Below are 12,512 nucleotides of genomic sequence, written 5' to 3'. Positions count from 1 at the left end.
AAAAAAAAAAAAAATTCAGCTGCTTTTTTGTCCGAACTGGCAGCCTCACCATGCCTTACCACACTGTGTATGCCACTATGATTCTTAAATCTCCCAAATCAACCTTTGCTGGCCTTTATGGAATTCACTAACATCACCACTAGTTGCAGGCATTTTTAACTAAATCGTCCTGCAACTGCCTTGCCTTTTCTTTCTCTTTTTCTCTTTCTCTTTTTCCCTTTTTCTCTTTTTTTCTCTTTCTTTCTCTTTTTCTCTTTTTCCTTCTCTTTTTCTCTCTTTTCTTTCTTTCTATTTTCTTTCTCTTTTTTTTCTTTTTCTCTTTTTTTTTTTTTTTTTTTCTTTTTTTTTTTTTTTTTTTCTCTTTTTTCTTTCTTTTTTTTCTCTTTTTCTCTTTTTCTTTCTCTTTTCTTTCTCTTTTTCTCTTTCTCTTTTTTCTCCTTTTTTCTTTTTTTTTCTTTTCCTTTCTCTTTTCCTTTCTTCCTTTCTCTTTCTTTCTGTCTTTTTCTTTCTCTTTTTATCTTTTTTTCCTCTTTTCTTTTTCTTTCTTTTTTCTCTTTTTCTCTTTTTTTTCTCATTTTTCTCTTTTTTCTTTTTCTTTTTTCTCTTTTTTTCTTTTTTTCTTTCTCTTTTTCTCTTTTTTTCTTTTCTTTCTTTTTCTCTTTTTCTTTCTCTTTTTCTCTTTCTCTTTTTCTTTTTCTCTTTTTCTCTTTTTCTCTTTCTCTTTTTCTCTTTCTCTTTTTCTCTTTCTCTTTTTCTCTTTCTCTTTTTCTCTTTCTCTTTCTCTTTCTCCTTTTCCTTTCTCCTTTTCCTTTCTCCTTTTCCTTTCTCCTTTTCCTTTCTCCTTTTCCTTTCTCCTTTTCCTTTCTCCTTTTCCTTTCTCCTTTTTTCTCCTTTTTTCTTTTTCTCTTTTTTCCTCTTTTTCTCTTTTTTCTTTCTCTTTTTCCTTTCTCCTTTTTTCTTTTTCTTTTTCCCTTTCTCTTTTTTCTTTTTTTTTCTTTCTCTTTTTCTTTTTTTTTTCTTATCTCTCTTTTTTTTTTCTTTTTCTGTTTTTTTTTTCTTTTTCTTTCTTTTCTTTTTTTTTTCCTTTTTTCTTTTTCTTTCTTTTTCTCTTTTTCTTTTACTTTTTCTTTTTCTTTTTCTTTTTCTTTTTTTTTCTTTTTCTCTTTCTTTTCTCTTTTTCTCTTTTTCTTTCTTTTTTTCTTTTTCTTTCTTTTTTTCTTTTTTTTTCTTTCTTTTTCTTTTAATAGTTTGTATTTTATTTACAGCTGCTGGACAGATTCCATCTAATGTGACAGTACCTCTAATTGCACCACCCAGTGCAGGACAAATACCACCATTAGCAGCAGTAGTCCCTTCAGTTCCAGAAGTCACTAATGTTCCCCAGCCAGTACCAGTTGTTGGTTCCACCATCACTAGACAAGCACGCCGTCTGTATGTAGGAAATATTCCATTTGGTGTAACAGAGGAAGAGATGATGGAATTCTTCAACCAGCAGATGCATCTTGCTGGTCTTGCCCAAGCTGCTGGAAACCCAGTTCTTGCTTGTCAGGTTTGTAGTAGTTACATAGTTAAAAAAAAAATAAAAATGAATGTGTAACGGTTACTCCTTGCCTAAAGAAGGCTCAGTTAATGTAAAACAATTTGACATGTATTAGGAAACAAGCCAGCACGAAGGCAAACCCCTACCATTTTAATGAACCATTATTGACTCCATCTTTACACTTCAAGGCTGAAATCCATCTGCATTGTCTTTTGAAATCTTTAGGTAACCTGTAGAATGGTAGTTTTGGGATGTCTTGCTGAATACTACTTCCAGCAATACAGTGGTAACCATCCTGGAGGCTTAGAAGAGTGAAGTCTCATAGCTACAGTATATTTGCAGTATGTAGACTTGGTGTGTCTGGCAAGATGTACTAATAACTCATTGCTTCAAAAATCTCTTTAGAACACTTCCATGGTGTTATAGCTGTATGGTACATGAACCTCATAATTTTCAGTGTATACTGACAAAATTTGTCACTTAAAAGAATGCCAAAAGTTTAATATCATATCTCTTATTTTTCAGATATTTGTTAACTGAAGATGAGAAAATAAAGTAAAAAATTCTAGCTTGTGCCTAAAATTAATACTAAAGGTATTCTGTGAAGGTGATAGTGTAAAAGAATGCATTGCTAGAACATTTATCCCCTTTCACTGTTTAGATTTAAAAAAAATCTAAAATAGTAGCAAATCTTTTTCTGAAAGTAATGACAACAAAAAGGCAAAGGCAAAATTTGATGGAAATTTACGAAATTACACAGGTATGAAATTTACAGTCTGCGTGACATTTACTCATCAGTGATTTTGTCCACTCTGAGGCCTATTTAACGCTATTTTATTAGTACTCATTCTGTTCTATCAGTTGATTGCAAGAAACTGCTCATTCCCCTATTGGAACTACCCTGGAAAGTGTACAGAAGTCAATAATTTAGCCACTTTTACACAAAATTCAACAAATTCCATTTTAAATAAGTCCAAAATAAACTCTAGACTTTCCAGCCACAAAGGCAGCCTTTTCCTCTGTTCATTAGCCCTTTCAGGGTTTCCGACGTACTAGTACGGCTTGCGCATCAGGGTTATTGACGTACTAGAACGCCTAAATTCTATTGCCTTCAAATCTAGCGAGAAAGGTGGTAGGCCTACATATGAAAGAATGGGTCTGTGGTCAGTATGCGCAGTATAAAAAAAATCCTGCAGCACACAATGCGTAAAGAGAGAGAAAAAACTTGGACCGTGTTTTTTGGATTAAAACAGCGACTTTGCACTGTATATTGGTATCATATTTATGGTTGTATTCTAGTTTTCCTAGTCTCATTTTATAGAATGGAAGACATATTACAGAAATTGAGATGATTTTGATTGGTTTCACAATGAAAAGTACCTTGAAATTGAGCTCTAAGTAGCAGAAATGTTCGATTTTTACCAAAGTTCAAAAGTAAACAGATCATGCCAGCATCCAATACACGTCAACTGGCAAGTCTAATTTTCTTTCAAAAGTGCGCTGATATTATTTATACCATTTCTACACTAATGCAGTAGTCTGCATGACAGTAAATCTTATTTTTTTGTGAGAATAAAATTCAAAGTGGAAAACAAAAGAAATGTAAGAGGGGGGCCTGGGGACATGACTAACGAACAGAGAAATTGTTATTTTAGTGCCAGGAATGTCTGTCTTGTTTATTCTGGACCCTATTTGGAAATTGGCATCTGAAATTTGTGTGAAATTGGCAATTTCAACTGTCCAGTGAAGTGGTTAGAAATTGGCAAAATTGCCAATTGGGAAGTTTTCAATGCATTTATGGATTTAGAAAAGGCATAATAGTGGATAGGGGAGCAGTGTGGCAGAAGTTGCAAGTGTATAGAATATGTAGTAGGTTATTAAATATTGTAAAGTGTTTTTATGAGAATAGTGAGGCTCAGGTTAGGGTGTATAGGAGAGGGGAGATTACTTCCCGGTAAAAGTAGGTCTTAGACAGGGATGTGTGATGTCACCATGGTTCTTTAATATATTTATAGATGGGGTTGTAAAAGAAGTAAATGCAACGGTGTTGGGGAGAGGGGTGGGATTAAATTATAGGAAATCAAATATAAAATGGGAGTTTTTGCTGATACTGTGCTTATGGGAGATTCTAAAGAAAAGTTGCAAAGGTTAGTGGATGAGTTTGGGAGTGTGTGTAAAGGTAGGAAGTTGAAAGCGAATAATAGATAAGAGTAGGTGATGAGGGTATCAAACGATTTAGATAAAGAAAAATTGGATCATACATTGGAGAGGGAGTATGGAAGATTTTTTAGATTTTGCCACCGAAGTGGCTAGTTTATTGTGTACATGGAAGAAGTGAATGTTTTCAGATATTTGGGAGTTGACTTATAAAGGATGAGGTTAATAGAATTGCTGAAGAAAAAAAGGTGAGTGGTGCATCAAGGTATGTGGAGACAAAAAAAAAAATTATCCATGAAGGCAAAGAAGGGAATGTACAAAAGTATAGTGGTACCAACACACTTATATGGGTGTGAAACTTGGGTTGCAAATGCTGCAGTGAGGAGGCAGCTGGAGGCAGTGGAGATGTCCTGTTTAAGGGCAGTGTGTTGTGTAAATATTATGCAGAGAATTTGGAGTGTGGAGTTGCTAAAAGTATTAGAGGGCTGAAGAGGGGTTGTTGAGGTGGTTTTAGAAAGTGGATCAAAGTAGAATGACTTGGAGAGCATATAAATCTGTAGGGGAAGGAAGGCATGGTAGGGGTCATCATCGAGAAGGTTGGAGGGAGGGGGCAAAGGAGGTTTTGTGTGCGAGGGGCTTGGACTACCAGCAAGCATTGTGTGTGTGTTTTGTGTGTGTGTTTTGTGTGTGTGTGTTTTGTGTGTGTGTGTTTTGTGTGTGTGTGTTTTGTGTGTGTGTGTTTTGTGTGTGTGTTTTGTGTGTGTGTGTTTTGTGTGTGTGTGTTTTGTGTGTGTGTGTGTTTTGTGTGTGTGTGTTTTGTGTGTGTGTGTGTTTTGTGTGTGTGTGTGTTTTGTGTGTGTGTGTGTTTTGTGTGTGTGTGTGTTTTGTGTGTGTGTGTGTTTTGTGTGTGTGTGTGTTTTGTGTGTGTGTGTGTTTTGTGTGTGTGTTTTGTGTGTGTGTGTTTGTGTGTGTGTGTGTGTGTGTGTGTGTGTTTTGTGTGTGTGTGTGTTTTGTGTGTGTGTGTGTTTTGTGTGTGTGTGTGTTTTGTGTGTGTGTGTGTTTTTTGTGTGTGTGTTTTTTGTGTGTGTGTTTTGTGTGTGTGTGTTTTGTGTGTGTGTGTTTTGTGTGTGTGTGTTTTGTGTGTGTGTGTGTTTTGTGTGTGTGTGTGTTTTGTGTGTGTGTGTGTTTTGTGTGTGTGTGTGTTTTGTGTGTGTGTGTGTTTTGTGTGTGTGTGTGTGTTTTGTGTGTGTGTGTGTTTTGTGTGTGTGTGTGTTTTGTGTGTGTTTTGTGTGTGTGTGTGTTTTGTGTGTGTGTGTGTTTTGTGTGTGTGTGTGTTTTGTGTGTGTGTGTGTTTTGTGTGTGTGTGTGTTTTGTGTGTGTGTGTGTTTTGTGTGTGTGTGTTTTGTGTGTGTGTGTTTTGTGTGTGTTTTGTGTGTGTGTTTTGTGTGTGTGTTGTGTGTGTGTTTTGTGTGTGTGTTTTGTGTGTGTTTTTTGTGTGTGTTTTTTGTGTGTGTTTTTTGTGTGTGTTTTTTGTGTGTTTTTTGTGTGTGTTTTTTGTGTGTGTTTTTTGTGTGTTTTTTGTGTGTGTTTTTTGTGTGTGTTTTTTTTGTGTGTTTTTTGTGTGTGTTTTTTGTGTGTGTTTTTTGTGTGTGTTTTTTGTGTGTGTTTTGTGTGTGTGATTTTTGTGTGTGTTTTGTGTGTGTGTGTGTTAGGAGTAAATGGAGACAAATGGTTTTTGGGACCTGACGAGCTATTGGAGTGTGAGCAGGGTAATATTTTGTGAAGGGATTCAGAGAAACTGGTTAGCCAGATTTAAGTCCTGGAAATGGAAAGTACAATGCCTGCACTTTAAAGGAGGGGTTTGGGATATTGGCAATTTAGAGGGACTTCTAAACTGTTGTATCTGAGTGCCTATGCTAAAACATTGATTGTATATGAGGTGAAAGTGTTGAATGATGATGAAAGTATTTTTCTTTTTGGGGATTTTGTTGTTTTTTGGGTCACCCTGCCTCGGTGAGAGACGACAGACATGTTAAAAATAACATACAGTAGGGCCCTGTTTTACGGTATTCCGCTAATACAGACATTTCAAATTATAACAAATTCGCTATACGGCTCCCCCCCCCTCCCCCCACCTGACTTTCTAATATGGTCACCGTGCCCCACCCAGTTTGTTTATATTTTCCATGAGCTCTGTGTCTGTCTGGAAACTTTCCAAAATTTCAGTGTTTTAAAGTTTTCATTTTTTTTTTTTTTTAACAAGTCGCCCGTCTCCCACTGAGGCAGGGTGACCCAAAAATAAAGAAAATCCCCAAAAAGAAAATACTTTCATCATTCAACACTTTCACCTCACTCACACATAATCACTGTTTTTGCAGAGGTGCTCAGAACACAACAGTTTAGAAGCATATACGTATAGACAACATATCCCTCCAAACTGCTAATATCCCGAAACCCCTCCTTTAGAGTGCAGGCATTGTTCTTCCCATTTCCAGGACTCAAGTCCGGCTATATAGAAATAACCGGTTTCCCTGAATCCCTTCACTAAATATTACCCTGCTCGCACTCCAACAGATCGTCAGGTCCCAAATACCATTCATCTTCATTCCCTCCTATCGAACACACTCATGCACGCCTGTTGGAAGTCCAAGCCCCTTGCCCACAAAACCTCCCTTACCCCTTCCTTCCAACCTTTTCAAGGACGACCCCTACCCCGCCTTCCTTCCCCTACAGATTTAAATGCTCTCCATGTCATTCTACTTTGATCCATTCTCTCTAAATGACCAAACCACCTCAACAACCCCTCTTCAGCCCTCTGACTAATACTTTTATTAACTCCGCACCTCTTAATTTCCACACTCCGAATTTTCTGCATAATATTTACACCACACATTGCCCTTAGACAGGACATCTCCACTGCCTCCAGCTGCCTCCTCGCTGCTGCATTCACAACCCAAGCTTCACACCCATATAAGAGTGTTGGTAATACTATACTTTCATACATTCCCTTCTTTGCCTCCATAGATAAAGTTTTTTGTCTCCTCATATACCTCAATGCACCACTCACCTTTTTTCCCTTACCCTTTTCTATGTTCACTTTCAACTTTCTACCTTTACACACACTCCCAAACTCATCTACTAACCTTTGCAAATTTTCTTTAGAATCTCCCATAAGCACAGTATCATCAGCAAAAAGCAACTGTGTCAATTCCCATTTTGTATTTGATTCCCCATAATTTAATCCCACCCCTCTCCCGAAACACCCTAGCATTTACTTCTTTTACAACCCTATCTATAAATATATTAAACAACCAGGGTGACATTACACATCCCTGTCTAAGACCTACTTTTACCAGGAAGTAGTCTCCCTCTCTTCTACACACCCTAACCTGAGCCTCACTATCCTCATAAAAACTCTACAGCATTTAGTAACTTACCACCTATTCCGTATACTTGCAACATCTGCCACATTGCTCCCCTATCCACTCTATCATATGCCTTTTCTAAATCCATAAAAGCAATAAAAACTTACCTAGCTTTATCTAAATACTGTTCACATATATACTTCAATGTAAACACTTGATCTACACATCCCCTACCCACTCTGAAACCTCCTTGCTCATCCGCAGTCCTACATTCTGTTGTACCTCTAATTCTTTCAATTATAACTCTACCGTACACTTTTCCTGGTATACTCAGTAAACTTATTCCTCTAATTTTTACAATCTCTTTTGTCCCCCTTCCCTCTATATAAAGGGACTATACATACTCTCCTCCAATTCCTAGGTACCTTCTCCTCTTTCATACATTTATTAAACAAAAATACCAACCACTCCAACACTATATCCCCCCTGCTTTTAACATTTGTCATGATCCCGTCAGTTCCAGCTGCTTTACCCCCTTTCATTCTACGTAATGCCTCATGCACCTCCCCCACACTCACATCCTGTTCTTCACTCCTAAAAGATGGTATACCTCCCTGGCCAGTGCATGAAATTTCCACTTCCCTTTCTTCGTTGACATTTAAAAGTTCCTCAAAATATTCTCGCCATCTACCCAAAACCTCCATCTCCCCATATGCTAACTCCCCTACTCTGTTTTTAACTGACAAATCCATTCGTTCTCTAGGCTTTCTTAACCTGTTTAACTCACTCCAAAATTTTTCTTATTTTCCATTAAAATTTCTTGACAGTGCCTCTCCCACTCTATCATCTGCTCTCCTTTTGCACTCCCACCACTCTCTTTACCTTTCTTTTACTCTCCATATACTCTACTCTTCTTATAATGCTTCTGCTTTGTGAAAAACCTCTCATAAGCTAACTTTTTCTCTTTTATCACACCCTTTACTTCATCATTCCACCAATCACTCCTCTTTCACCCACCCTTCTATAACCACAAACTTCTGCCCCACATTCTAATACTGCATTTTTAAAACTATTCCAACCCTCTTCACCCCCCCCCCCCCACCCCCACTACTCATACTTACACCAGCCCACCTTTCTGCCAATAGTTGCTTATATCTCACCCGAACTTCCTCCTCCCTTAGTTTATACACTTTCACCTCCCTCTTGCTTGTTGTTGCCATTTTCCTCTTTTTCCCATCTACCTCTTACTCTAACTGTAGCTACAACTAAATAATGATCCGATATATCAGTTGCCTCTCTATAAACGTGTACATCCTGGAGCCTACCCATCAACCTTTTATCCACCAATGCATAATCTAACAAACTACTTTCATTACATGCTATATCATACCTTGTATATTTATTTATCCTCTTCATAAAATATGTATTACTTATTACCAAACCTCTTTCTACACATAGCTCAATTAAAGGCTCCCCATTTACATTTACCCCTGGCACCCCAAATTTACCTACTACTACCTCCACAACATTTTTGCCCACTTTAGCATTGAAATTCCCAACCACCATTACTCTCACACTTCGTTCAAAACGCCCCACGCATTCACTCAACATTTCCCAAAATCTCTCTCTCCTCTACACTTCTCTCTTCTCCAGGTGCATATATGCTTACTATAACCCACTTTTCACATCCAACCTTTATTTTACTCCACATAATCCTTGAATTTATGCATTTGTAGTCCTTCTTTTCCTGCCATAACTTATCCTTCAACATTATTGCTACTCCTTCTTTAGCTCTAACTCTTTTTGAAACCCCTGACCTAATCCCATTTATTCCTCTCCACTGAAACTCTCCCACCCCCTTCATCTTTGTTTCATCTAGCTTCTTCTCATTCATAACATCCACAATTATCTCTTTCTTATCATTTGCACAACATCCACGCACATTCAGACTTCCCACTTTGACAGTTTTCTTCTTCTTATTCTTTTTAGTAATTATTACAAGAAAAGGGGTTACTAGCCCATTGTTCCCAGCATTTTAGTTGACTTTTACAACATGCATGGCTTATGGAGGAAAGATTCTTATTTCACTTCCCCATGGATATAAAAGGAAAAGTAATAAGACCAAGAACTATTAAGATAAAATCAAAGGAAACTCAGATGAGTGTGTATAAATAAACATGCACATGTATGTGTAGTGTGGCCTAAGTGTAAGTAGAAGTAGCAAGACGTACCTGTAATCTTGCATATTTGAGACAGACAAGACACCAGCAATCCTACCATCATGTAAAACAATTACAAGCTTTTGTTTCACACTCACTTGACAGGATGATAGTACCCCCCTGGGTGGTTGCTGTCTACCAACCTACTACCTATATTTTATATATACTCTGGTAATTATACTTAGGTTTATCTGTACATAAGTAAACTTACATACTGTGCTGGTGTGCAGGTACACATTAAAATCACTAAGAGTGTCTTATGTCTCGAACGCCATATTAATAATGATACTACTCACTCGTAGGCACATCAAACGTCGTATATTCCGTTAATATACACATTTTCATTCATCCATCTATGATATTTTTTCAAAATTATATAATAAACATGCTTTGTAACATATAAACATGATAAATACACCCCACAGTAGAATAAATTAACATAGTACAATATCAAAGAAAATGTGTACACAGTAATATTACTGGGGGTAACCGTAGAAAATTATTCCTTTTGTATGCCTTCACTCAGAGCATCATTTCTTGTAAAAATGGTGTTACATGAGAGTGGGAGTGTTCCTCTCTATTGATTCTACTGTACCAACGTGGAGACAGCTTGTACACAGTTTAAAGTGTTTGTATTACGGTATAATACAGACATGAATGAACCAAACCAGAAGTGGAAAAAAGTGTTCCAATTTACGGAGATTTCCGCTTTATGGCGGTAACCTGCCATATAAGTGGGGCCCTATTGTATGTACATACATACACAGCACACCCAGAGTGCCCACATCATAATAGAGGGTGCTATGATTATGACTTGGATCTACATAAATGACAGTGAAAGGGTTGAATTAAAAATTGTGAAAATTGGTATGTTTTTATTTAAAAATATTAAGGATTGAACTACTTATAGGTAAGTTGTAGGTGCTATGAGTAGCTTCCTATGTATTTATTTCTTTGCAGGTCAACCTTGACAAGAATTTTGCTTTCTTGGAGTTCCGATCAATTGATGAAACTACTCAAGGAATAGCTTTTGATGGTATTAATTTTAAAGGGCAGAGTTTAAAAATCAGACGACCTCATGATTATCAACCAATGCCAGGCATGTCTGAGCATCCAACTCTAACTACCATGCCAGGTACGACACAGATTCCAGGTATGAAACACGGGGAGTCCACCAGACATATTGAAGGTATTGTCTAAATGATTGCAGGAGTGAATAATAAAATCTAATTCCGATTACTGTGTGTAATCATTTCAAGGGCTTCACACACACAATAAAGTTGGAGAGAGGGACATGTGGATTTTTTTTTTCTCCATGGTAGGGCGACTCGAGGAAATAACTCGTCAGTATTCATCAGAAGTCCCAGAAATGCAGACTTCACAATTCAGATGGCCCTCTGAACATTAACACTTCTACAGAGTGCAGGCAATGTACTTACCAAAGCCAGGACTTGAATCCAGCTAATGGATTTTCCTGAATCTACATAAGTGCTATCTTGTTCTCGCACTGACTGCATGTCAAACCCTGAAAACCACATCTCCACATGCTCCGATCTATTGTTCTCGCACATCTGCTAGATGCTCAAGCCCCTGCCACAAAGACCTCTTTGTGCCTCCTCCCTCCAAATCTTCCTGATTTTTAGACACTGGTCTAATTGAATTGAGACTTAATTACGCTTAGTAAGCAAAAATCATAATGCAGTCATTTCTAGATAAATTCATTAAATACGTCTGTGTGTATTCCGACTTCATTTTTATTTTAAGTAAATGCTTATGAAAGTGATGTATATGGTGAATATATTTTTGTAATTCTTTAAAACTATGCAGAAATGCATTTTTACATAATTATTTTTCTTTAGTTATTGCAGGTGTGGTTTCAACTGTGGTGCCCGATTCACCTCATAAGATCTTTATTGGAGGGCTGCCCAACTACCTTAATGAAGATCAGGTATGTTCTTGTCTTTTAACATTCTGCTCCCAGAGGAGGTGGAAAGCAACAACATAGACCTTGCTGACCAAAACAAAGCTAGAATCTTCCTGTAAAGGTATTTTGCATCTTAATTTTGGTGCCATTTTGGTTTAGCTACCTCATTTGTACCACATGGCTCATTTTAAAGAGCAAAGCTGTGAATCTCCTACAAGGGAATACACACTGTTAAGGAACATTTAAGTAATGTTTTGAATTCACCAATGCTCTTGTGGCTAAAAATGTAACATTATGGCCATTAGAAAAGGCATTGTTAGTTTTTGCCAGTTTACATCATCGCTATTTAAGTTGACATTCGGTTTGTGTTTGCAGTTTGAGATGACTTTGATCGTGCAGTTTTAGTTAAATATTGTAAGCTATCTGAAGACTGATGATTTCTTCTGAGCCATATGGAAAAGTGAAAGACTACTTGGAATTTTAAAAACTGTTACTTGCTCCATTGGTAGTTTAAATAATGTTAGGAAAGGTAAAGATTATTGTGCTCCCATGATAGTGTGTGATGTGTAAGGTAAGTGATGTACCATTTTGGTTTGGAAAAATTCTCTTGAGTTAGAACTTTCATTTGAATTTTGATAAAGTAATTTCAAAGTTCGTAAAATTGATAGATTGTTAACTAACCCTTTCAGGGTCCAGAGGCCAAATTTCAAAGTGGTCACCAGGGTCCAAGAATTTTCAATAAATAATTGTCATTTTTCCTTGTGAAACGGTAGAGAATCTTTTTCTGGAGGTAATAAAACAAAAAGTACGAAATTTGATGGAAAATTGACGAAATTATACCCTCGCGAATTTCAATGTCAGTGATATTTACGCCTCGGCAATTTTGCCGACTTTGACTCCCATTTTAGGCCAATTACCTTATTCCAGTTGACGAAATTCTTAGCTATTTCACTAGTATTACTTCTATTCTATCGATTGAGCACAAGAAATTGCCAAGTCAACTGTTTCGACTACAAAATAGTGATTGGAAATTGGTAATTTGGCCAATTTAGTACAAAATTCAAAATATTCCAATTTCAAAATAGGGTCCAGAATAAACACTGCAGGCATTCCTGGCACTAAATTAACATTTCCTCTGTTCATTAGTTACGTTTTCAGGCTTTACAAATGAATTCCATTTTGATTTTTTATTCACATAATGAATTTTTATTCAGTCCAAAAAAATAAAAGATTTACTGTCTTGCAGTATTGTAATAATTGTATAAATAATATCAGCACATATGTGAACGTATATTAGACCCACGAGC

General features: G+C 36.8%; 1 protein-coding gene across 2 annotated transcripts in view; it reads left to right on the top strand.

The window, feature by feature from the left end:
- The window catches only part of LOC128696265 (splicing factor U2AF 50 kDa subunit), a 61,138-nt gene that overhangs the window by 10,463 nt on the left and 38,163 nt on the right, over positions 1 to 12,512 (top strand). The window contains exons 4-6 of one of the 2 annotated variants that reach the window (XM_053787417.2): positions 1,266 to 1,549; positions 10,242 to 10,416; positions 11,141 to 11,229. In XM_053787417.2, coding sequence (XP_053643392.1) covers positions 1,266 to 1,549; positions 10,242 to 10,416; positions 11,141 to 11,229 — 548 coding nt within the window. Of the gene's footprint in view, positions 1 to 1,265; positions 1,550 to 10,241; positions 10,435 to 11,140; positions 11,230 to 12,512 lie in introns of both variants that reach the window. The other variant, XM_053787416.2, reaches the window with a different exon arrangement.

This window comes from Cherax quadricarinatus, chromosome 39 (assembly GCF_038502225.1).
Source record: "Cherax quadricarinatus isolate ZL_2023a chromosome 39, ASM3850222v1, whole genome shotgun sequence".
NCBI lineage: Eukaryota > Metazoa > Arthropoda > Malacostraca > Decapoda > Parastacidae > Cherax > Cherax quadricarinatus.
Note: the sequence above shows the minus strand (reverse complement) of the source record. Positions and strands in the feature narration are given on the sequence as shown.